Below are 27,152 nucleotides of genomic sequence, written 5' to 3' on the forward strand. Positions count from 1 at the left end.
AAAATCATTTGGTCTGACCTCACAGCAGTGCCGCATGCTGGCAGCGGCACGGTACTTTCTTAGCTCTACCGTGCTTTTCTGGATGATCAGAAAGACTAAATTTGCGTTAATAATTAATGTGTGCGTGGTCGCATGAGGCACGAAAGACATTAGACGCATCGCAGCCGCTCTTTCATTCCCGGCCATGTAGTTGAACATGAAATACTCAAATTTATCCATTTTATTAATTTTCATTGATTAAATCATTGACGACATTGGATTCAAAAACAAAATTGAAGACAGAATTGAAAGATGAAGTCAATGAAAAGTATGGTCCAGGGAACAACATTTTTTTCATTCTTCACATTCAGGGGAGGGGACAGAGAGACTCTGCCTCCCCTGCCTGCCCAGACTACACGTCTGATCAGGTGTGGTGTTTTTTTTTTTTTTGCAAATCAAATCAGAGGCACAATATGGGGCCAGAGAGGGATTATTATTTCCACAAATCAGTTTGCTCACATACTACTGTCTGGTCATACTGAGAGTTTTAACATATATGACAAAAAGTAATTAAAAATAATGCGGATGTGCCCTTTAAATGCAAATCAGCACACATACCTGTTGATTGCGGAGAAACTGTAAGTGTATTCTTAATTAGTTCCTACTTGCTGAAAATCTACTTGGATTATTTATGTAGAGCAGTGGGTGGCATTTCCACTCTGCACTTAATCTCAAATAGAACTTTGGTAAAAATGCCATATTTGATCTTATATTGCGCATGAGTCGTGAATGCATTATTTACATGGGCTTTTAAATTATGGCATTTACTTCATCATCTAAGTGGATTTCATATTATGGTAAGCGCAGTGTGTGAGGACATTAGTGGAGATTTATTGGGTATGAGAGCTGTGTGGATACACACCATTTTATTTAAATGTTCATCTGCTGTGTGGTTGGACAAAAAAAATAGGACTTTTACATTACACAAGTCACTTAGCCTAATGTGACTTAATTTGATATAAAACTATATTGAGGTGTAGCATAAAGTATTTATATGAATGTACTATTTTACAGGCATTTCCGTAGGAATATTGAACTCTCAGTCAGAGGCAGAAAAATTACACAATAATGTTGAACATCCTATCGGCTTACTCTCTGTACCTTTGCTTCCTGTCAGAGACCGGATCAGTATAACATTGACGATTAAAATACTCCTCAATATAACATGAGCTAACATTGGCCGCATGCTAGGGCGTAGATAGAAATTTTTCAGAGGGGTGGCCAGAGTGGAACAACACCTCAGTGTGGGCTGGCCAGGAGTGGCCGTGCATGTGTGCATTTTATTTCATGAAGCCATTACTGAGGATGGCATGATAAGTAATTACTTCTCGGCCATGTTGATTGCTTGCTACGGTGTGAAAGTAATGATTTTCATTGATGTTGACTCCAAATATTGAATGCTCTGTTTTGTTTTGTTTTTTTAACAGTTTGCATTCAAATCAATCGTACGTTTACAATATATGCACTTGATCTTAACAAAAATAGCGGCACAGCATCAAGGGGTCCGTGAATCCATGTGGATGCATCCATGTGAAAATGTCAAAAGAATTGTAGATATAAAATTTTCTCTAGGTATGGGTTTGGCCAGGGGAGTGGCCAAAGGGTGAACAGGGTGGGCTTGGCCACCCTTCGCCACCCTGTATCCCCGTTCCTGCTCACAAGCTGCTTTCGAACGATGATCCAAAGACCAACTTAATGACTTGTCCAAAAAGCAAATGCTCTCGACCTATCCGGTGACCTTTGCTTTTATCATCATCATGCCAACTCATTCTATTTTACAAGTTCCTTATATATGTTAGTTCTTCAGTTGTCTGAGTTGAACTATTGATCCAGGTGACAGAGTGTAATACTTTTATACACAGCTCATGTGGAAGAGGTCAGCCATGTGCTTGTGGCACTCATCTCATGGGGACCAATTTAGAGCACCTAATAGCATGACTCCCAATGCTACCGCATACTGCAGGTTGTATTTTAAGCATGCGTATGTGTGTGTGGAATCTGGATACTTAGGAGTTTCGGTATGTGCTTTTACCAGCATTGATCATACTGTATCACTTCATATAGGAGAAAGGCAGAATGTATTAATAAACTTTTTGTCATGCATACTGTCAAACCATATGTGAGCTGAAACTCACACGTTTCAGCTCATGGTCTGATTCAGCGTGGGGGTGGATCCCATTTAGAAATCAGTGGTACAGGCAAGTATCATAAGGAATAAATGATGAGATCCAGACAAATGTTCCACGAAACAGGGGATGTTCCTTTTTAACCTGGGTCTCAAGAGGATTACCTGTGGTTGTTATTTGCTCCTCAAATTCATTTTTCGAGACCGAGTTCATCGATCGGACAAAATGGAGGAATACAGTACAAGAGTCGTTTCTTAACAAATGCATATTATAATACAACAATGAGTAATTTTCTATTGAAATGACTCACCCTCAAGTACTGAAGGAATAACAGTGTGACCCTAATTTACTCTTATTTAACTGCACAGAATGCTCTGTTATTTGAACCATACTGATGGCCTAATGCACATCCATCTCACAGACTTGTGAGGTTGGGGGTTCCAATCCGGGCTTCAGCTATGCTTTTTATTTCATCCGTTTGCATGTTGTCCCCCACGCTTATCTGCGGTACCCCAGCTTCCTCATGCATTGTAATATCATGCATATTAGGACCATTAAATACTTGCAATTGTCCTTAGGTGTGAAAATCAGTGTGCCTGATTGTTTGTCAATATGCGCTCTGTGATTGCCTTGTGACTAATGTTGGCTGGGATGGACGCCAGCTCACCTGTGTTCCTCGTGAGATAGAAAACAGGTGGATAGATGATTATGTATTAGACCTCTTCCTCTCTCTCTCTATTGGCATTTGTGGGTCAAAGCGGAAAGTTTCCTGTTTGATTTTTTTCATTTTTTTTTTCATTTTCATGTATTTTATATATATAATGATGTGTACTTTCTTTCCTATGACCCAACTGCATATACTGCATTATTGCATGCAGACTACGTCGTAAAATAAAAAAAAAAACCTGCTTAGCCATCAGGCAATGTTGTACTTTCATCTCATTGTGCAGCACTGAGCCACTCAAAACATCTCTTTATGTGTTCATACTTTCTCCAATTAAAACATGACTTGTGATGCTTGATAATGCACAACCCATGTTGCCGTTTGTGCTAATAACGGGTGACCATGTGCTTATGAATGTGTTATAATGTTGGTCTTTTGTCCTTGCTGTACTTTGTTTGTGCTTGCATCATTTTGGCCTACTAGACATTGGCGTCAGGAATCGTTGCCTCACGGCCTCACGCACAATTTTAATAGACCTCAGGAGACAATTCTTTTGGTTATGATAATGCCTTTCATCATTATTTACCATTCGACTTAGATTTGATGTTCATTAGCGCTATACGATGGATATAATGGATCACTCAGTTATCATTAAGATATTTGAGTACTTAATTGCCCATGTTTTAAACAAACACTTCTTATATTAAAAAAAACAAAAAAAAAAACACACTGACCAGCTTTCTAGAATTTCACAGACATCACGATGACTAAAGAAAAAAAAGGTTGGCAGGATTCTCACTTTTATCAAAGAACTCTCACTTCATTCTCAGAATTTTCACTTCAAAGTCAAAATTCTCTCTTTATACTCATAATGGATTCTCACTTTTATATCTGAACTCTGTATTTTCAGAATTTTTACTTCAAAGTCAAAATTCTCACTTTATTCTCAGAGTTTTGACATTAAAGGGAAAGTCAAACCAGCTCAGTGGGCGGGCATTTTGTCAATTCTGTCGACGGAAAAAGACATCACAGTTGCTCAGGGCTTAGGTAACAAGTAGTAACGGCTCACGTTTCCCGTTGCTGAGCCATGACTGATCCTGAGAAACTATGATGTCATTTTCAGTCAACAGCAAGTGGCAAAATGCCCGCCCCCTACGATGGCTAAAAAGGGGTGGATTTTATTGCTTATCTCATACTCCACAATCGCAATACAAATTAGCATGCCATGCCTGCATAGAAAATATTTGGGTTGCCGTTCCCTAAAAAGTCATAATTCTAGTCAGAATTCTGGGATAAAAGTGAGAATCCTGCCGACATTTTTTTTCTTCACTGGCCCGAATGCCTCTTCCGTAGAGCTCAATGGTACATATGTTATTTAGAAACATCAACTTGAAATGATGGGCGGCACCGTGGACAACTGGTTAGCACGAAAGCCTCACAATGCAGAGGTTGTGGGTTTGATTCCGGCTCCAGCCTTCCTGTGTGGAGTTTGCATATTCTTCCCGTACCTGTGTGGGTTTCCTCCGGGTACTCTGCTCTCCCCCCAGATTCAGGCAGGTTGATTGGACACTCTAAATTGTCCTTAGGTATGAGTGTGATGATCGTTTGTCTACGTGCGCCCTACGATTGGCTGGCAACTAGTTCAGGGTATCCCCCGCCTACTGCCCGATGACAGCTGGGATAGGCTCCAGTATGACCGCAACCCTCGTAAGGAGAAGCGGTACAGATAATGGATGGATGAACTTGAAATGATCACACCTTCAATATTTTTTGGGGAGCATCCGTATCCCTTTGACATTGATATTCAGTCTTTTGCACCTGAACTGTGCATTTGTTTATTCAGGTGCAGATTAATTTTGTATGCGCAATATTAAAAGGTCTCATCATCTAATATTAATAGTCTTTGTGCTGTAATGTAGGCTAGGACCCGTGAGGATTGTGAGTTGGAATGTAAAACAAAGAAATCATTGAAAAATAAATAAATAAAAACACATTTTAACACCGGCGTCACTATTGCAGCCTTCCTGATAATGAGTTGTAGTGTAGTGATGGAAAGTGCGAATGCTGAAAAATGAGTCTTTGTATGTTACATCCACCTGAGCAGGCGCACAGTCTCCCTCAGAGGCATTCACACCTAAACAATCACACAAACTTCTAATGAAGCCTCTACGAAACAAACAACTTGATTAAGACTCAAGAGAGGATGAGAATCAGGTGTGACCACCGTGGGTCATGAAACCATGTGTGAAGACAAGCCAACGATGTGCTTATAAGATTGCGATTTGTTTTAAGAAACACTCCACCTCCTGAGGGAGTGTATTCTTTTTGGCTTGTTCCATCTCCAACTTTGCAGCTCACTACCCAGTGATTGTCCTTTTGCTGAAAAGTGGTATCTTTGCCTCTGGGAAGAACATTTCTGTTCTCCTTGAAGCTGCATTTCTTTTACGTCCACTGAGCCTTTCGTCTTTTGAAGCAAAACAAAACACAGGCAACGCTGTGAGCTGTGAGGCAGAAAGAAACTGTGTCATAGACTCAGGAAAGAAAACATGTGAAAGTGCACTAAAAATTGGAGGTCCATTGCATCATTTGTTAAGTATTCAACAAAGCGTAATGATGTCTGTTAGCACATTATAGTGGGGAAAGTAATAAACCCAATCAACCAATGAGGATCAGGTGAAGGAAATGAAAGCACACAGAGAATTAGACTTTGTCAATTACAGAGGCAATCAAGTGCAGGTTCACTTCAGCTTTATTAGACCACCAAAGTCTAGTGGCCAATTACTTACATTTCAAGTGACACACAGCCAAAAGACTCCACTGACTGCCGTTGGCAATGATGTTCTTTAATTAATCATCAATACACCTTATCTTACTGCTTGAGTTTTATCGAGTGCTTATTTGTCGGTTGGGAAAACATGGCTGTGTATAACTTTTTAAAAAAACATTTTTTTTAAATTTTTTTTTTACTGAATCATGCTGTTGTATTGGCTCGCTCTGTTATTGCTATGTTCACTGCCGGAGCCAATTGAGTATTGGTCCAGTTTTTGCACTGTGTTCCATATATTTTGCAAAGTTGATGTATTGTATTTGAATGTTTTGTAAATTTGTTCAAAATAATTGTGTAATTATTTTGTCTGAAATATCCAAAGATACAATATGTTGGAACTTTGCTAGAGCGTCATGTGTCTGGTTATGTAGTTGAGTAGGAACGAGCTGAGCAGTAGAAAGATGAAGTCAGCTCATGTTAGAAGCGACACGGTCTTTTAACCACACCAAACAGACAAAACAGAGAACAACAAGGTTTTTTGACGAATGGTTAGCACGTCTGCCTCACAATTCCGGGGTGCGGGTTTGAATCCGAGCGCCCGCCTTTTACATGTTCTCCCCATGCCTGTGTGGGTTTTCTCCAGGTACTCGGGTTTCCTCCCGCTTTCCAAAGTCATGTATGGTAGTCTAATTGGACACTCTAAATTGTCCCTAGGTGTGATTATGTGTGTGGATGGTTGTGTTTCTTTGTGTAGCCTACAACCAGTCCAGGGTTCCCGAAGACAGCTGGGATAGGCTCCAGCAGGTCCGCGACCCTTGTTAGGAGATACACAGCTTGGATAATGGATGGATGGATTATTATTTTTATTTTTTATTTATTATTATTATTATTATTATTATTGTTGTTGTATTTTGTTTTAAATGTAAACCCAACAGTGGACCTGCTTTTTCTCCATCAACTCCTGAGGGAAATATGTGGCTACTGGCTGACCAGATATCTAATAACATTGTTGGCGGGCATAGAATGTTCTCATATATAGCTGTTGGATTGCTTTAGTTGTTTTCAAATAAAATATATAAGAACTATTTTTAGTCCTTAATTGTATCTTTTATTTTTATTCTTCTTTGAATAAATACATGTTCCATTCATATTTGCACATAGTAGTGGTGGGATGGGTGCCGTTTTAGGGGCTGAGAAAAGGTGGGGCGATAGAGGAGTAGTAGGTGTGGGTATGTTTATTTGCCGTCTTGATCACCATGGAAACTGGCATGGGAGTATGTCAGGGGCTTGGCAGTTGTAGCCAATTTGAGTGGACTTAATGGGTCAAAATTGCCCGTAAAGTGTCTCCACGGCTTGATTATACCCAACCTCCGTAATGGGGTTGACTTTTCACACAACTGCTCTCTTTTACAAACACAGAAAAGATGAATGGAACCCCCACACGGAAAGTAAACACAAATATTCATTTCAGTTACATTCCAATGTGAGGACAGTTGTACAGTAATTAACCATCACAGCAGTTAACTTCACCCTTGTTTTCACTAATCTGTACTGTTCAGTTATGTTTCATGGTTAACGTGATTTTTTTTTCTTTTGTGCCGCAGCAGTTACGAGGATCACCATATTAACTCATTACATATGGAACAGTGGCAATTCTTTTAAATGTGGTGCATGGCCTGTTTCCCGTTCTACTCCTATGAGCCTTTGCTCCAGCTGCCAGCTGGCAGACCTTTTTAAATTGAGGTCAGGTCGGGCATTGATGCTTAACCAATGGAGAAATGATTGCTCCGTTCTGTATCTAACTGTAGAACACTTAGGCCATTCGTAGCAGGTAGTGTGAGAAATCGACTAGTAATGGCAGCATGAACATCAGGTTCAGCCAGGCAAAACGCCTGCCTCGCAGGCTCACACCTCTGCCACGTCACCACTCAGCCAGAAAATATGGAGTATGATTACTTTAGTCTGCTGCAGCTTCTGACAGACTTGTTATTGGTGAAGACAATTCATTGAATTGCAATTTAAACCACTGTTTCCTTGAGTAACTCAATGAGGCATCACTTGTATCTGATAACATCTAATGCAAATAAGTAGTGAGTTAAATGAGGGCAGCACAGGAGTGGTATGCGTGTGTGTGTGTCACAGTTTCGAGGCTTGGGGTTTGAGTCGTAGTGGCAGCCTTGCTGCGTGGTGTTTACCTGATCTCCTGTTAAATATAAGAGTGAAGTATGTGATGAACAAATGAAGCTTCATGACATATTTGTGATTATTTTTTACTCCTCTAGACGCCGTGAAAATAAATAATAATAAAAAAAATAAAATAAAAATAGTAATACATTTTGCATTGAACTAGCCTTTATCTTTCAACCATTACCACCATCTAGAGGAGTAAAAAAACATCACAAGTGCTTCATGAAGCTTCATTTTCCCAACACTAGGATGATGTTGCTACCCTGCCACTTGCCTATAGACAGGCAGGATAGGCTCCTGCTCATTGGTGACGCTAAGGAGGACAAGCAATATGGAAAATGGACTAATGGATACTTAAATGTGTACTGGTCATTTATTGTGGCATGAAAAAGAGGCACGTCTCTGACCCCCCCCAAAAAAAAAATAATGCGTCCACTATTATTTAGCGAATGGTCACCATTACACATGTTGGCCACCTCACAGTACAAAGGTCCAGGGTTTGAGGCAAAAAAAATCCATATCAGTTGGACTGTAGTTATTGTGTTATACTTAGCAATTAATGTCATTTGTTTAAGTGAAAATGTATCCACATGTTAACAATTTGTCAAAATAATTAGGAAACTCATGTGGCCCTTGGTGCCTGCCTGGTGCTCACATGTGCCAAGTTGCTGACCCCTGTCAGACATTTGCCGTGTGTATTTAATAATCCAGCCAACTGATGTACACTATACCTTCGTGTCAGAATGAAGTTATGATAAGATAAGATAAGATAAGATGTCCTTTATTAGTCCCACAATGGGAAATATGAGGTGTTAAAGCAGCAAAGATATAGATCACACAGAGTCGGCGGCGTAATGTAGCCGTTAATGTATAACATTAGCAGCAGACATTCACAGTATAAACGTATCTAAGTGTAAGGAAACACTCCTAATGCCTGTCCATTATACAGAGGGGGAGACGCTGTAATGATAAAAACTACTGAATGATTGAAAATACTGCAATGATAAAAATATTGCAATGATCAAAGTACTGTAATGGTAAGAGTACTGAAATGATAGAAAAGTACTGCAACGATAGAAAAATACTGCAATGATAAAAGTACTGTAATAAGAATACTGTAATGGTAAACAAAATACATCATAAACCTCCAAATATAGCATGAAAGTGGTCATAACTAGAACAACGCATTTAATATACAATCATCTGCATGATAAGCTATATATTTTCCCAATAATTTGAATACCAAACTATTCTATAATTCCGGTCTATGCACGCTGCTGTCATAAACACTGGTGTTTTGAAATGTGATCGGTCAAAAGTTGATTGTTGTCTGCATTAATGATGATATTGATGTTCACAAATCAATGGTAGACTCTCCGATTTCATTGTGAGAAAAAGAGAGAGAAAATTGGTTGAGGTAAAATATGGCGAGGAATTTTAGTTATACAATTGCAATAGTACAATTCCTGGATATGCATTCATGCACAATAATTACTCTCTGTTGATTGCCAGCACAGGATTGGATTAACTGTCCTCTGCCAGGACGGAAAACTAGTCAATATCGTACATAAACACACAACTGTTTCCATCACCTCAGAGGACACTACATTGACTTTTTCATGGAAAGTTATTCTAAACATGAGCATAATCCAGACATACTACAACGACTACAAAGTCAACCTTGTCGAAAGATGTCAATGGGATGAACCTGTAAACTCCCAATGATGACTTTCATCTTACCTTCATCCTGAAATGTGAATATTTAAATTTTTGGGCCTTGCATTTTAACTGGTAGAAACGGACTAATTCTATAAACATTCCTGACAACAACACAAACTACAGCACTCAGGCTTGAATAATGAACAATTACAAGCAACAAGAAACACAAAAGAAAGTCGTGGATGACATGGCTCAATAGGCAATTACAGAAGAGCAATTGTAAATGCTGCTGACAGGATCCAAGCATGTGTGAGTTCTACAGGGCAGCAGTTCATGTTGTAGATGGCGCTGTAATTGACTCTCTCTCTCTCTCGCTCTCTCTATCTCTAATGTTAATTTATATGCACATGCAGTATTCACTCACTGGTCTCCATCCTGTATTGCATACTGAGAGGTTGTGAATTCCTTCCATAATTAAGGCCATCAAAATACAAATACACTACTTCACACAAAACCTAAATTAATCAAATAAATACTGATAAATGTAAATACATCTGGGGCAGTGCCAATCAGAAATGAGCATTTTAACCTTTCCAACGGGAGACTGTTGTATTGTTTTCAAACGTACAGGCGATGTCTGCAGGTCGGAACATGTCAGTGATACTATTTTATCCTCTCTCATTTGACAGGTTCAAGGTTTGACACGCTCACAGGAAAAGGTAAAACACTAACACACTCGCCAACACACAGTTTCGTAGATTGCCACTGTGTTGCATTCTTTCGTTTTCTACTTTTGCATGTTGTCATTATGGTAATAGCGAACCTGCAGCTCGTTTAGTGGCAGATTGACGCTCCTAGTTTTACGTCTGCGGCCTTCCCTCAGTAGGGCCCAGAGTATTTTAGAACGTAATAATCCCCGCCATCTGCTGTCTCTTTTTACTACGTTTAGTACGTGCTCAGTAAGTCCTTCTCTATATTGTGTACAATGTTCTCCTCCAGTTTCTCTTTTGGGATGCATACTTCTTTCATTGTAGACCGTTCCCCTCAACTTTATACATTTCCACTTTATACTACTCAATCTCAATCTGACAGCTCTGTTGTTCTTCTATTCCGCTTCATCACTTTTGTCTTCAAGAGACCCTTGTTGCTTTACTTGTAGCATTCTGGGTGTCACCACACACATTTCTGCATATCCATTTTTGTCCTTTTTATTCGTAACCGCACACATTCTCCCCGACATGTCAAATCATAATCTTTTTTCCTAACACAGGCTATCTCCACGGGGAAAATCCTTTCGTACACATTAGTAAGAATGCAGGATGCAGATTATTCGCGGAAACACTATTTATCAGGAGCGCGTTTTTCCAATGGATTCGAAATGGAACAGTACCTTGATTTAAGCGTCCTCGCATTTTGTGGATTAGCAATGTTCTTCCCAAAAGGCAGTATTTAAGTAAGCAATAACCTGTCAATATAATTTTTTTAAATACACCATCACACTTGTTTTCAACGTGTTTAACGTTGTTTGATGCTCATAAAACACCCCAAAATGTCAAAGAACCGGACAGCAGAAGTCATGCAAATAATTTAGATAGAAGTGTAATGATAATATTTTCTTGTTGCTCCTTTATTATAAGATCTGAGTCTTTTGAGTTACCCGGGCACTATTTCCTCTCAGTTCAATCTGGTGTCTGTTCAACACGAAAGACACCCATTGTACTACTACAGTATATAATGATGACCAAAGTATACAATAGACAGTAATGGCGTCATCATCTTCCCCGCGTCAGCCAAGTTCAGCACACGGACAAATTAAGAATGAACAAATGGATTAGTGAGTGTGCAAAGAAGTCAGACTGACAAAACACGGTGATGCCAGTGCTTACAGGGTATTTGATAAAGCAGGCGACATCACACAGATACTGATAATACCCGGAGATTGTCACATTTTGGCTGATATGCTAATGACATCACAAAACCAGGAGACATGCACAGAAGGGCAAACATATGCAGCAATGGGCTTTCTTTTCCCTGCCCTGTGCCTCAGTTCTTCCCATGATTGCCAGCTGTTCCATTTATGCTAAAACTGCAGGTCTCTGCTAGTCTGAACTGCTGTCATTTGCTGTTAATAGGTATTTTTGCCATTTGCCTCAGAGTCCCACTTGGCTGCAATGTCGTTACTTCACAGTTCCTTCATTCCATGGCTGCTGCAGTGCTTTTCGGAGATTAGAGCATTTGAACGTAATGACGTGCTTTCTGTCAGTGATGCAATGTAAGGCATAGTCTGCGTTACTATTTCGAAATGTTCTTAATTGAAATGCTGAATAGACAGCTCAGGCTAATCAGCTTAGAAATGTAGTCCACAGTCAATGGATAATAAAGAGGATCTTGCCACTGAAGAGTCCATTAACACCACTGTAATGAGAGTTCATGTACTATGATCTGAGGACAATAGATGGGTGGGGAAATTAAGAGGGAGACAGAGCTGCAGCGGGTGAGAAGGCGTAATAATAGTGAATTGTTCTCATTTTCCGTGAGGACAGTATAAAAGAATTAAACAAAAAAAATAAATCCTTAAGAAAAATATATTGAGTTGGGATTTAAATGAACAAAGTGAAATATAAGTTTCATCAAAGCATCAGTTTATGCACAAGGTGATTTTGAACGGGACGGGACATTTTATGACAAGACGTGACAGTGATGGTGGAATTTCAATTTTAAAAACATTTAAGATAGCTCAGATCTGATTGCTCACTCTTTAGCATTATCCTACTGAGAGTGCGACAAACTAGTTGGGCTTGAATTATTTGGACCCTCCACTGCTTGAAAGATGTAATGATTGACTACACTTCAGAACTTTATTGATGAGTTATATACAGAATCCATAAACTCGTTTATCATGGCTGTCACTATATTGTAGAGAACACCGTTTATAATCATTAATCTCTTTCTGATGGATTTTTTTTCTCCCACTTGAGTTTTTTTGTCAACATGACGTGCCTGAGATTTGTTTTGGTATGTGATTTAGTCACTTGTGCATCGAGGTGCACATAGAGGTCCACTTCAGTCGTTTATCAATTTCACTCCCTCCTATTCGCATTCTGACCTTACGGCCTCTGCTTTTCACACAAACAAATGTGTAATTATGAGCCTGATAGTGATCATGTCAGTTGAGCATGAATGGAAGAGTACCGGGTGGACATCCTCGTTTCTTCACAAACAACTTAATGCTGCGCCCCCAAATCCACCTCTATTCTTACCTTGTGATAAAGCTCGTTCTGCAATTCATATTTTGTAATGCAATTAAATTTGAAACAAACACCACTTTGAATTAACAGCATACCATGCAGTTATAAATCCAGAAGAATGATCAGATTTCCAGTTTACTTTAGTCTGTCCTTGAGTGCCCTTAGGTCGCATATCAAAGAAGTCGAATCTTTATACAGTGGGACCCCACTATCGGCGAAATATGGGGACTTAGCCCGCCCACAAATAGCACAATTCTGTGAGTACAATTACAATTGCCTAGTTAATCATCTAAACCTATACTTTTTCTCAGCATGTAAGCCCCTTACAAGATGGCCATGTCTAAATGATCTTCTAACTAATTAATTTCCAATTTATTCCACTTATTTATTTGAAGAAAACACATTTTTTTCCTCATTTCTAATTCTTCATATGCATAGTACACATACACACCCACAAACACATTACTTGCCTATTTGTTCACCCACCTTCCTCCACAAAACAATTATTCATTCAAAGGAAAATACAAGAGCGGAAGACTGATTTGGATCAGCGAACAGATGGAGCAGAATGGTAATGAGCTGGAAGAGGTGAGGGTGGGAAGTTGGACATGTTTCTGAGATTGACAAGAGGGAGAGGGGTGAGAAGGAGCAGCTGTCTTCAGATCTTGGCACGGACTCCTCCAGGAGTCATGGCATTCAGACACCCAGAGGAGTAACCAAGGGCTCTCAAAGCCGATTGTGAGCCAGACTGTGGTTTGACTTGAAATATTTTGCGGGAGGTGGATTTTTTTTGTATACCTGAACCCGCCCCGCGTCATAATTTAAAAAGGTGTCACAAGTGTCTTAATATTGTGTTTGTGATATGTTTTCATCAAAATCCCCCTCGGATCACATATTATTTTGTCTCGCTAAAATGTGCTTGTTGTGAGCGGGAAGTCCTGTCATGCAAAGGCAATCCTGAATATGGCTTTTGTTGCCATGATGGCCAGTGGTCGATCTCTGGACGATTGACAAGGTGAAGTCTACTACGAGCTAGAGTGTGAAGAAGAAAAAGTGGCCATTAGATTTTCACTGTAGGAGGCAGCACTTCAACATTAAGATGCTGGATTAAACTTTTCAATTAGTGGGGAATTAAAAAGTAAGTTTCAATTCATTTGTTTTCTCAAAGAATAGTGCATTACATTGGCCAACAAAGTTTTCCTCCATTTTTAAATCACAGATGCAATTAAACTTTTCTAGATTTTATTTGCTGATTCCAAATCTTCCTTCATTTTTTCTTGTAGCACATTAGGTATTCATAATACTACTACTACTACTACTACTAATAATAATAATAATAATCCGTATTGCGTGAGCTTTTACAGTTCAATCTTAACTACAAAAAGTAAACATTTTAAAAACTTAATTTGCTCGAAAAAAAAAAGTAGGCATTTTTTAAATCAGTGTCAAAATATGTTTAGGGATACATAAAGCAAAATTTGCCACTGTCAATCTGCAATTGCCTGTTGACCAGTACCCTCTTGCCAAGAGTTAATCAGGATAGACTCCATTTCACCTTTGCCACTCTCGAAATCATAACATGTAATATTTAATCAATTTGCAGCCTGTTTGAGCAGAATAATATTTTATTTAATCGTACTTAAAATAACACATTGCCAGCCAAATAACCAGCAGTGATTGCCATGATGATGAGGCACAATAAGGAAAGGACCAAGAGATGTGGATTGCACCTGCACCACAAACCATGTTAATAAATTGTCATAAGACACTTTTGCAACTACATGGTCTCCCTTTAACTTCCGAACATATGACCCCCCCAAAAAAATCAAATGCACAAAGTCCAGAATTTTGCCAAAATCTTTTACATTGCCCTTAATACTTTGGTCAAACTAGTTCAAATGTGAGACATGCTTGTTTAAGCAAATACACAGAGCTTGCAGCCTCATTGATCAAAGCGCTATTTATTTTAAAAATGATCCACGCCGTGCTGTTGTTCTCATGCATTATTCAGAAAATATCACACTCTTCTGTGTTGGAAGAAGTGCACAATCATCTGTTGTTCTGTGTGTCATGTGTGTAGTACTTTTGGACATTAGTCCAATCACTGCTGTTTTGATTTTCTCGCTGGTTCAGAGCATCCTTTTTATTGGCAGATGCCGCAGAAAAATATTTGATTTCAAGCCAAGCAGCACCACGCAAGCCTTCAATATCACTGTGAATAATTGACATTTGAGGTGAGGTCCTTTTTGATGTTATGTGCATCTGCTTGCGTGCCACATAAACTCCTCTGCTCACTTGAGAAGAACTCATTACTCACTGTGGCAGCTATCTTGTTTCTAATTTTTTTTTTTTTGGGTGAAGGCCACTGGATATATTTTATTTACACCTCTGTGAATTATTCAGAGTAAGTGTTTCGAGATGGAGCGAGCTAGCTAACTGTCTACCAGCTGTGAATGGTTGAGTTATTCCAATGATCCTGCTCACCCCTATATATGCGTTAGCGCATGCCTGCAGGCTCGGCTTTTTGGTATACAGAGATTGAAGATCCACTCGTAGTTCTTACTGGGACTTGTAAAGGAGTTGGAGATTTTGTTTTCCGATCCTATCTCTGATTCAGCCAGCCCAGGTAGTACAGGGTGTTATGAGAGCGTGTGATCACGGCCAACTGCTCAAAGATGTATTGTAGCAGCAGGCTTTCTATGTCTCTGTTTCTTTTTTATCGTGTAATCCCCCCATGCTTTTCTCTCGTGCTCCCCACTCGACACCCTGTCTCATTCACTCCATATCTTGATCTAGTCACTGCGTCATCTCTGTTTTCAGCTGACCACAGGAACTTTTATCAAAAGACTCTTCCCCACTGAAAGTATTCCTGTGTATCCAGTTAATCTCTGAAGATATTTAAAACAAAGTCCACTTTGGATGTATGTGCCCCCAGGCGCAAATAATGAATGTTGTTGAGAAGAAAGTACATTTTTTGCAACGTAGGAAGGGATTCCGTCGAACGAAATCTTCTGAGATGAGAGTGTTGCTTGTCGTAGTGCTATACTCTTGACACCTCGCTTGTTCTCTGAGATGTGGGAACCGAAAATATTCCACCTGGATTTAGGCCAGCCGAACCGGGCCTCAAAGAAGCAGCAGTGACACAGGCTTCCTCACACACACACACACACACAAGTGCACACGCGCACACACACTATTCTCCTCTCACCATGCCTCCAAGATCCCTCCTTACTTCCTCTGATCTTCTGAACATCAATCCCTCTTCCCTCAGAGCAAAAAAACGAGGGGTAGGGAGATGACAAAAAATGAAATGACAGATTACCTGCTATATATAGAGTGGGTCTTATGCCGCTTCCCTTATTCATCTTCTCCCATTGCCCCCAAGACATTGGATACACCTTTTGGTTTGCGACTGGTGATGCAAATAGACCCCCTCTCTCTCATCGTCGTACAAAATTCAACAACTTGACTTCGTAAATTGAACTGGACATCTTGATACTTACAGAGTTGCCAATGGCTACAAAAACAAAACTACTGTTGATTGATGTCGCTTGGTACTAAATAAAGAATCTCAATCAGGAGATAATTGCTCACTGAATCACTACAAAGAGATGGATTACCAAAATCCACAGTGTAATATCCTCTTTTCCCAACTGTCCATTTGACTGCGAAGTGCTCATCGAGACGATGGAAATCAGAGGCTTTATGGGCACTTGATGAGAGATTAACGATCTCTCCATCGCACCGCTATGGCTCGATACAAAATATGAGACGTGCAACGTCTATTTGTGCTGGAATCACTTCATTAAAATAGATATTTGAAAAGTATCTTTAACTGGGTGTATATTGTTTTACTTTGACGCTGTCACACTTAGCCTACCGAAAACAACACGTCATTATTTGACGTTTCACAAGGAAGAGAGCAATCAAGCATGACTCTCTGTGAAATATTTCATTTACAATTCATGTTCCATATAATTTCATGCCTTTTCAGTGTTGCGGAGAGATTGGTATAAATTTCAAACTGTGTGTTGAAAATTATGATTTTTTTTTTCTGATTACATGGCAAATAGGAATAGAAAAACCTGCCGTTTCCTGTTTGATTATTGTTACATCGTTATTGTTGTGCTATGCTCGTTCCGTAACTGTTGCAACCTGCTTCACACTATATTTTCTCAAGAATCGCGTGTGATGATGAGGTAAGGTCTTTTATATATATAAGTAGTTATATGGTAGAAAATGTAAAGACTCAATTTTTCTAATTTATTTTTTTTATTCTTATTCCTTACATGTGTGCCTCCGTCTATTTTTCATTTTCCCCTGGAATGCAAAATGTGTGTGGGCAAGGGCAGGGAGAGACAAATTGAAGCCATGAAACCATTCCTTTCATGCTGAGAGGAGAAGGAGAGTTCAGTTAGCGGAGTTGACATTCCACTTAATTTGATTCATTACTGCATGAGGATGCTGTATTGTTGCCTCGTACAGGAACTGGGCCAGATGTAGATCCTGATGGTGGATACATAAAAGCCAAGATGGACTCCAATGGTCCTGTAAACAAGCTGTGAAAAGCTTTTTAGGAGAGTCCAACTGAATGTGAGCCATGTGCGCTCATGACAGGTGAACAAGACAACAGTCGAGTATCTAATGTGTAAAACGTGTGGCCAAAGATAATCCATTATAATCCCAGAGTGGTGAAATTCAGAGCGGGCTCACTATCCGAGGGAACACCCATGACCCACCCAGTGGGCAATAAATAATCATCAGTTGCTCATTGCAGGGGAATATTGTATGGATTTGTTTTGGGTTCAGAAGTTCAATGTCATAGATCATGGTCTCTTTATTAGACAATTTAATCCACTTTATGTATCCTGTGTTCTACCATACTATCTGTCTGTTCTACTATTGGCAGTCAATACCGCCAAAAGATCGTTGGTGCTTTGTACTTCTGACATATAACAACAAGGTTGAACCAAACCTAATGCAATTCTTAAAAAATAAAGTATGTATTATTTTCATTTATTTTTTGCATCAGTTGCTCATGAGTAGAATTTGCAAAACAATTTTTTTGGGTTGACTTCCCCTTAATGTTTTGCATAAAAGCTCGCGCAATACGGATTTTTCCATGCATTGTAATTCATAGTTATGACATCTTCAGAAGAAAATCCCGTTGTTGAACCTAAGCCTTAATTAACATGACTAAATATAGTACTATTGTTATTACATTAATATATAGTATGAAAGCCTGGTTTCTAGAAAAAAACGAGGGCGGATTTGAAATGAGTTAAAAAAATAAATAATATAGAAAATTTACTTGCATGTCAGATTAAAAAAAAAAGTGTTGAGCAGTGTTAGTACAATATAATGTTCTGTTTTCAACAGCTACTTCAGATTGTTTTTGCAAAATGAAACAACCAACCAACATTTTTCATCAACAGTAGATGTTGCAGGGTGAAGTTTTTCCCGTCGCCAATTGACCAAAAAGGTCATTTTTTTACTTAAATTTGAAGTTATCCAGTTTCCATCCATAGCCGATGTGCTCATTAGGTAATGGAAGAAAAGAGCGACATCATGTAGCTGTTATATTCCTGACATATGAGCATGCTCAAGGGACAATCTGTCTGTGAATTGCTCATACAGCTTGCATACACCACAGACATCTGCTCAATGACTCAACAGTTTTGTCCACTACGAGTTGGCAAGTTGCTCAAGTTCAAACTGATGATTCCTGATACATTATGTTGGGTTCTTTTCATTATCAAGATGAAATAACTGAAAAGTTGCTTTGCCTGGCTCCCATCAAGAGATGTGATTAAAGCCTACAGTACAAAAATATATTTATGCTTTTAGTAGATTTACTCTCAGATGTTTTGTTTTTTAAGAGTCCTAGTTGTTACAAAAAAAAAAACTAAATTCTACTGCTTCTCATCATTTTGTTTTATAGGCATTTCTCTCTCCAAAACAATTGCTAACTTAGTTTTAATGATCCTGTAGACATCATCTGATATCAATTCCGTCCTTCACAATTCATATTTAGGAGACATCAAAAGTAGGGCCCCGCTAATATTGACTTTTTGAGGCAAATGCATTCCCATATTTGGCAGAATACTAACAACTGATTAATCAATTAAATAAAAGAAATATAATGACTAAAATAACATATTTATTCATCCCAAAACACTTTACAAATTACAGGCAGAAGATTTGAAATGTTTACAGTGCTTTGTTCTTGAATATTTGTTCTACTTTGCAACAGTGATTGGAATCGGCTGATTTTTTTTTTTTTAAATAAAATTTCTTTGGGGGGGGTGAATGCCACTATATTTATCTTTTGTTGTAATGTGTCAATGTGTGAAAAAAATGTCAAAAAACAGCAAATTTTGGCTTGAAGTCCTAACTTAAAGCAACGAAAGCTGTTTTTATAATCTGTATGTGACATAGGCAAATATTAATCTTTGTGATCTTTGTGAAATATGGCAAAAAAAGCTCTGTAAAAGACAGGGATATGTATTTTTTAAGAAGTTTTTACATATTAAAGTTGCTGAGCATTGCCACAATATGATATGTTTCTTCAAAGCTTTTGTCAATATTATCTGGCGACACCTACCTATACTTTTATTATGACAAACGCCACTCAGATTATTCATTCAGTTGAGGGGAGTTGGTCCTGTGGGGAATTACACATCCATATGATTTTATCTACACAATCCCCACCTATTGAAGGAAACATGCATTTAAATTAACAATTATATCATCTTGTGTAACACAGCAGGTAAAGCTCTGCAATTTGATTTCAATATTTGCTAATTATTATTATAGTATTAAATACATTTCTGAAACCCTCAAAAATGTTTCTCATATATGCATCTGATTATCCGCTTATAGCATCGTGTTTCTCACGTTTAACATCCAGGAATTTTCTGTGAGGTGTTATACTGGCATTATATGGGCATGGACTACTGTGCGCCCTGCTGAGAATTGGTTGCCTCAAATAATTCTGGAAAATATTAAGCACTCATATTGAATGATTCAAATATGGGTGGTTGAAAACAGCCAGCATGGATCTAAAACAACTATGCACTGGTTTCTTACATTGTCCACAATGATTTTAAATCCGGTCCTCCTCCACACACTTTTCCCAAGCACACTGGTTTCCTCTGCTATTAATCACCATCTTGCCACAAGCAACTGGGTGCAGAACAAGGTGACACTCCACTCCACTACCGACGCCGCTGTAGGTAGGAAATGAGAGAGGGGGGTCGATGCAGACGGCAAGGGGAAGGCTGAAGAAAAAAGCAAGAGCGAAGGGCATTTTGTTGTGAACGGGCCGGCAGCAGTGAGAGTGTGAGGGTATCCTTCAACGGGACTGTCACAATGGGTGGGAAATCCAAAAGGTGAGGTGTGTGAAACCGAGACAGGTTCCCAGTTTACACGCTAGCAAAGCCTGGTCTGGAAATTCTGGAAGCGGCGTCACTCTTGTTGCTAGGCCGCAAATGGTAGATCTGTGCCGACACTTTAAAATACATCTTCTGTGTCCCCAGGGGATATGAAGTGGGATCGTTGAGTTCAGTTTGTAGCATTTGTCCTTCCAAAACTCAAAGCTCGAGAAGAAGGCAATTACTTCCAAGCGCAAACCACTGTCTCACACACGCAACCTCCCCGAGATTTAAACGTGGCATTATCAAGCAGTCAAGTGTGGGAAAGAGAGAAGCACTGGAGTGGAGTGACCGTGTACAAAAGCATCTACAGTACTCACGACAGTATTGTGTATGTCCTGTATAATGAACTCATCGGTTACGCTGAAAGTTTAATTGTGAGCCCCTCAAGCATGTGCAGCAGCTCCATAAAGTGCGTCTGCCCTTTAACTGTATGTTGTCTTGGAAAAGAAAATCAAACTTTCTTTTTTTTTTCTTTTTGTTTTGTTATAAATAAAGAGTACAACCAAGGACATTGTGAACGTGTGGGATTCTCCCCTGTGACACATATTGAATATAATAATACCCATGATTTAAAATATTCAATTGTGTTAGATGTATTGAGCTTGTGTACGAGGGAACAGAAGGTGAACTTTGCTGTAATGGGCACATGTATTTTATACAAGACAATATAGACAGAAAATCTTTTTTTTTTTCTTTAAAACAATGGCGTGCTCAAGTTTAATGGCCCATGTGTATTGAAGTAGAGGAACCACTACCTTCACTATACATCACACTTCCACTCCACGTGTTTGTATTACTTGCATCATGTTGCAAACGATACAAGTCCCCGTTGTGACTTGTGCAAGCGTCATAAAGAAAGGTTCAACAGCAGTGTAGCCGTTTTATCTTCGGGTTTATGAAAAGAGGCAGTGGAGGGCCAAGCCAGCCATCTATCAGGTCTCTGTGTTAACGATGCTGCCCTTGTTCAGCATTATGGGAGAAGCGCAGCAGGGGGAGGAAAGAAAGGCAATGCGTGCGATTCCGCCGCTGCCTTCACTTCCCTTCTACACACCAGTAATGGCAAGTGGATGCTGTGTGGTGAAGGTTATATTGTTTGACAAACTATTTAAATGCGAGGTAGCTACATTCAATTGCAGGACTTCAGTTTATATGCTTGGGCTTGTTGCAAAGATTGATGGGTCATTGTTTCATTCCATTAGACGTTATGACCTAATAGCAAGTATGTTTATTCGACACCCTCTGGACTGATATCAATTTAAAGGGGAAGCCAAATCCAAAATATTATTCGCAATAAAATGTTCCATGCGATTTCAAAAGTCTAAACGTGGCATTGGGATTAATATTGCGTTTGTGGAAAATGAGTTAAGCAGCAAAATCCACCTGTTTTTAGCTATCTGAGGGTGGCATTACATCACAGGTTATTCTCATTGATAATGTCTGTTTTAATAATTAAACTAAACTGGGAGTTTTTAATTGTTTCCATAACCCTGCTGGATTGAGAAGTGATTTAAACCACATCATTTGAGTGCTCAACTAATAAGGCTTTCTGCAAATCTCTAGATAGTGATAGATGTTTTTCTTTTTCTTTGAAGAGGAAAATGTTTTGTAAAAGAGGCAAAAAAAAAAAAAAAGGCGAGTCACTGCTCTTGCCTTTTGCCCCTCTGGTGTTCCTCTGCCAGTAGTCCAACACAGACACAGACGGCGTGTGAGCAGCCATTTTCCGATGTCAACCGCAGATGGCCTCTGCCATGCTAGATTAATGCCATTATTTGGAAGTGGAAAAATTCAACAATCTGCTCAAAGGCAAAACCAAAAATGTTTTGCAGGGTTTAAGCTGTTAATGTCTTTTGTTATTGTTTGCAGAATCAACTGTAGCTTTAATTTTTTTTTTTTTTTTTTTTACTTGCTTGTGTGTCATTGGGTTTTTCCATTTGGCTCCGTTATGAAGGATGCGAATAACAAGTGGACGTGTGATAACAAGAGGGCAACTGCGGCTCACGGCGAGATAAATGGATTGATAGATGTGGAGAATAAAGGTAGGCTAGAGGCCTTTTGTTTTTATCAGTGGCTGCGCAGTGTCAGCTTATACAACGGTTCCCACCTCCGATCCAATTAAGAGTGAGCCCTCATCTCGCCTGCTATCAAAAGCGGATACAGTAAAATACAAAAAAGTTTGGGAGCTGACAGAGGCCGACATTTGCCAGCTTTTCATTGCCGGTTTGCTTGGTCACGGGCCATTCGTAAAGTACTGTGCAGCAGTGTATAAGGTACATAGCACGCAAAGTAACACACACCCACCTACATGTACACAATCACACAGTCGTCTCTCTCGCTTCAGGCGCTTTTTCTGCTTGGCTTGCAGAGCTTGTACCCTCGTTGGCAAAATGGCTTCGGGTCGCCTTTGTGATAACTATTCTTCACTGTCCCAACGTGCACATATATTGCTCCGATAATCTGCACGTTAATGTAAAGGCATATTTAGTTGAAGTGTGGCAATAACATGTTTTGATGCGTCTGCATGTTCGCACTGTCCACTGTTAAAACTTTAACTCGCACTCTCAATGTGTTTTATTTATGTTTCTTCATTAATTCCTCCGCCCACATTTATCACACCTTGTGTACAACTATCAGCTCACACTAAAAAAAAAAAAACACTTTTCTTGAAGCAACACCTAACAGGAAGGCTGGTGATGAAACATGTCTTCTTGTCTGCAACACTGGCTTGCTTGTATTGACTTACTTTTTTCTTTACCGAGAAATGAAGTCTGAAATCTCACAGGCCTTTTTGCACCCAGTGATAGAGTTAGCACTTTAGATTGTGAGTTGTCATCGATTTCTATGTAAATTCCACAGCTAACACATGCTGAAGTCTATTTGCAGCTAAGTCCATGTTGTGCCCCTCACTTGTTAATGCTGTGTTAAGTTTGCGGTCAAAGTCAAGGGAAGTGATCTGAAACATGCGCAAGGCTCGTATACGATTAGTCAAATTAAGTGAACATTTAGGGAGAGTGCAAAGCATGAGCTTTGAATGTCTTAAAAACTTTGAGCTCTGTCATCAATAGACCTTGTATTATTCTTTTTTTGTACTGTACTGGAGCCTTTCAATTTGCTGCTATTTATTATTTTGTGGTAAAAACAGAGGAAAAGTGGCCATCAAGTGTACAGTTTAAAGTGGTGTCTTATGAAATAGTTCCATTCAAGCTAACAAAATAGCCATTAATGAATTGAATTAAATGTAAGATGTGTTGACAAATTACTTTCTGTAACCACAGAGCATTACATTTTGCAAACACAGACCGATGCAGCCAAATTGAGTTCTTGTAGGTTGAAATGCCAACATTTTAGGCAGACACGGATGACAGCCCATGACTTAGTTGTTCTTTTTTTGTATTCCAGCCATCCATTTTCTTGACAGTTTATCCTCACTCATCTGTAAGGTAAATATAGATTTCTGCCATGTAAATAATTCATTATGAAATTTTTGCTTCAGTGTAGGACTGTGTTAACCGTGTGTGATCATGTGACCTGGCCCCGTTTGATTGGTGAAATGAGGTAAAATATCACGAGTGGTTCGGTTGGATCGGTGAAGCAGTCATGAGGCAGAAGTCTCTCTGACAAGCCAGAAAAGGTTGCATAGGTTTGTACTGTAGTGTTCTTGAACAACCCGAACCTGTGCTCAGAGTACAGTCACCTTTTGCACATGTTCTCTGTGTCATGTCCAAAGAATATACACCAGACTGGAAGCAATAAGTATAATAGAGACTTGATAAAATGCACATTCACCACGAGCACTCCGTCTTTACTCGCCTATTAGCGCATGGCATTTGACTGTATAATTACTTGCGAGACACCTCAAGATGCAGATGCTATTTCCAGACAGCAGCTGTGGCATCTGAGTGGTTATTTTTACGCACGCGGGCGGGTAATATAAACCAATTTAGTTTACATGTGAGGGAGATTTGCGATAAAGAAAAAGAGAAGATGCGAGGGCATTCTTTGACCCTGGTGAAAGTGAGGAGGAGCTCAAGTTACCGGTGCCGCTAAGTGAAGGGGCTATTCCAAGAAACGGTTTCATCTTTGTCATGTTTAAATGCCAAGCTAAGTCCTGCTCTGTGTGTCTTTCAAAGACTCAGTTCTAAATTCGACCCTTCTCCCAGAAGTCTTCACATACCTCCGGATTCAAGTGTCTCCAACGCGCCATCTCACATTGGGTTCCATCTTACCGAAGAGGAGGTGGATGTCGGGTTACGTGAATAAGAACTGTTCACTGAGTGGCTACTAAATTAGGCACACACGCATATTTTCATAAGATCAAGACTGCTGCCGGCCTTGATGGCCAGGAGCAGCCAGGAAATACCCCGGCCATTCGAGAAAATTTTCCCCAAATTCCCAATGGCCACCTTGCATATCACATTGTCTGTTCGTGGAAATGAGAACCCAACCTGTTAAATATGGCATTTTCTTCAGTGATTTTTGAAAGAGATCCTGTTTTGATGATATTTCCGTTCAGAAATGGTGCAAGGTGTCAAGGTGGAATCTTCACTTTCTATTTTTGACATAAATTCTTCTCATAGTCAGTGTGTATTGGATGCAATTTTGGTATTCAACCTGTATTTAGCCTCTTATAACTTATTTGTCCATTACGTGATGTCTTCAAAAAAGTATTTCATTCACAGTCTAAACCTTCAATATTTGAATTTAAAAACATCTAGGGTGATTTGTTCACATCCTTAAGGATTAGCTCAGCATGCACACAAAAATAAAACTTCACAGTGTTTTTACTAATGAACCAAATATGTTTAATCAAGAGCCTTTAATATGCATAATATCCCCACCAGAGAACACACGCCTCATGAGTATGCTGAAGAAACCAACGAGGCAAAAATAATTAGTCTTTTCCAGTGATCACTAAGCTCGTTAATCAGCTTCAAGGGAACTGCAAATACATAAATGGCTTTCTTACCAGTCCAACAGACACACAACATGACACGTACAACATGACATGTTAATTAACAAAAGAATCTATGAGTCTGCACTTAGAATGTTGCGCATCATAATTCATAACCTCTTTCCAGTGTTATCATGCCAAAGCCTGAGCGTAATTGAACACAATCAGTCGAAGAGGGCGGCAATAAATCAGTGGTAGTTAGGTGAACAAGCTGTCAAGATCGCTCTTTCGTGAAGATGGCTTTAAGGTACTGGGTGTGGAATGATTAAGTGTCAATTAATACTGCAAAATAAAAAATCTAATTGAAATGATAACTGTACTACACCCTTCTTTTGCCCTTTCTCTCTTTTTAGTGTGATTTTCGACAGAATTCAAGACATTAAGTCATTTGTTCTGATTTCAATTGTAATTTTTTTTTAACATGAGATATGATTGAAATTTAAGATGTAAATGTTAAAGGAGTGGTGCTGACCTAAAAGAATGCAGCACAAAACACATTATACCTCCAATACAAGTGCTAATATAACATCAGATGTGTGTTGATTGTTTCACCAACGTTTTATCATTAAAGTAAGATGATCAGGTGTTGCTATGACAACAGGTTGCTATTGGCGCCCGTGGAACAAAATAAAAACTACCTATGTCCAAACAATTGCGAAGCTGTACATTGCTGGCGCTGCACTTCATCCTCAAGGAACTTTCTAGGTGATTTTCAGATGTGTGCTTATGTCTGTATTTTGTGTGTGCACGTGTGTGAATTTTAAGCCAGTGCTGTGCAGCTAACCCGGTGAGCAGACATTATGCGCATCACGTCACTACCAATTAAGCCGCTGCCTTGCTGAAGCCCCTTTAAGTGTGATTTTTCACAGGCTCTTGTGTGAAATCAGGATTGGGTGGAAATATATCATTTTATCTTCAGAAACTGCATGAATCAGTCACCTATCTTTTATCTTTTAGACCCTGAATGTGTGGTTGTTTTAGTGTGCGAATAACGACAGTATACTCTGAGCGATACCATTAAACACACAATTCGGGCATTTTTTTTTCTTTACTGTGCACTGTCATCTTTTATGTTTTTATAAAGAGAAAACAGCTACCTGTTTTTTTCTGTCTTTCAGTCAGTTGATGATGAAAATAAAGCACCTGCTCCAGTGTCATCGGTGTATAATTACAGAACATGGAATAGCTATGTCCTTCCTCAAGAGTGTATACTTGGAATGCTTAAGTGTTTATCTCTAGGCAGAGCTCTAATAGCTCCTTACTTAGTATGTGTTATCCGAGGTCTTTGTGGTTCTTGTGGGGAGCTATCATGGGATGTGTTGGAAGCGATATATCAATTAAACGTCGGCACTGGGTTGAAAATGAACCACGGCTTAAGGCTGAATTCCAGCCTCTCAAGGGAAAGTGAGGGTGGGTGTGATGTGGCGATAACCACAAGGTAAAACTGGTTTGTCTGATTGGACTGTATATATTGGCTTAAAAATAAGTTAAGTGTTTGAATGAATTTTGTAGTAATTTTCTAATCAAATGTTAACAGGATCCTGCGTACTGATTTTTTTTTGTAGAATTAACAAATCTGGATCTATTTGCTTATTTCCGTGTAGCAGCTTGCATGTTGAAGAGCATAACTTTGTAGAATGGGTCTGCATCATGTGCTGATCATCCCCCCCCCCTGACTCCCCCCAGGATAAATGTCTCCTTTCACCATGCGAGGGCAGGAAATTAGGTTAAAGAATTGGCTTTGGTGTTTTATAACTCCAACAAGACGGTCTTGGTCCAAACTACATTATTAGGCGCATCAACAACACAATGTAGTGCAATCTTGTACAGGAACATTTTAAATATGAGTCTTGCGCAAAGGAATCACTTTAGTTTGAAACTTTTAGAAACGTTATTATTATTGTGGCAATAGTTTTCAGGCGGCACAGTGGACCGACTGGTTAGCACGATGGCCTCACAGTGCAGAGGTCATGGCTTGGATTCCGGCTCTGGCCTTCCTGTGTCGAGTTTGCATGTTCACACGACATGCCTGCGTGGGGCTACTCCGGTTTTCCTCCCACATTCCAAAAACATACATG

At 39.4% G+C, this 27,152-nt stretch overlaps 1 protein-coding gene across 1 annotated transcript in view; it reads left to right on the plus strand.

Annotated features, from left to right (window-relative positions):
• The window catches only part of igsf11 (immunoglobulin superfamily member 11), a 98,502-nt gene that overhangs the window by 25,542 nt on the left and 45,808 nt on the right, over positions 1–27,152 (plus strand). The window contains exon 2 of the mRNA XM_088300768.1: positions 10,132–10,161. Within this exon, the coding sequence (XP_088156894.1) occupies positions 10,132–10,161 (30 nt within the window). The remainder of the gene's footprint in view (positions 1–10,131; positions 10,162–27,152) is intronic.

The sequence above is a fragment of the Idiotropiscis lumnitzeri genome, chromosome 7 (assembly GCF_059441095.1).
Source record: "Idiotropiscis lumnitzeri isolate Australia: NSW breed Sydney's pygmy pipehorse chromosome 7, RoL_Ilum_1.0, whole genome shotgun sequence".
NCBI lineage: Eukaryota > Metazoa > Chordata > Actinopteri > Syngnathiformes > Syngnathidae > Idiotropiscis > Idiotropiscis lumnitzeri.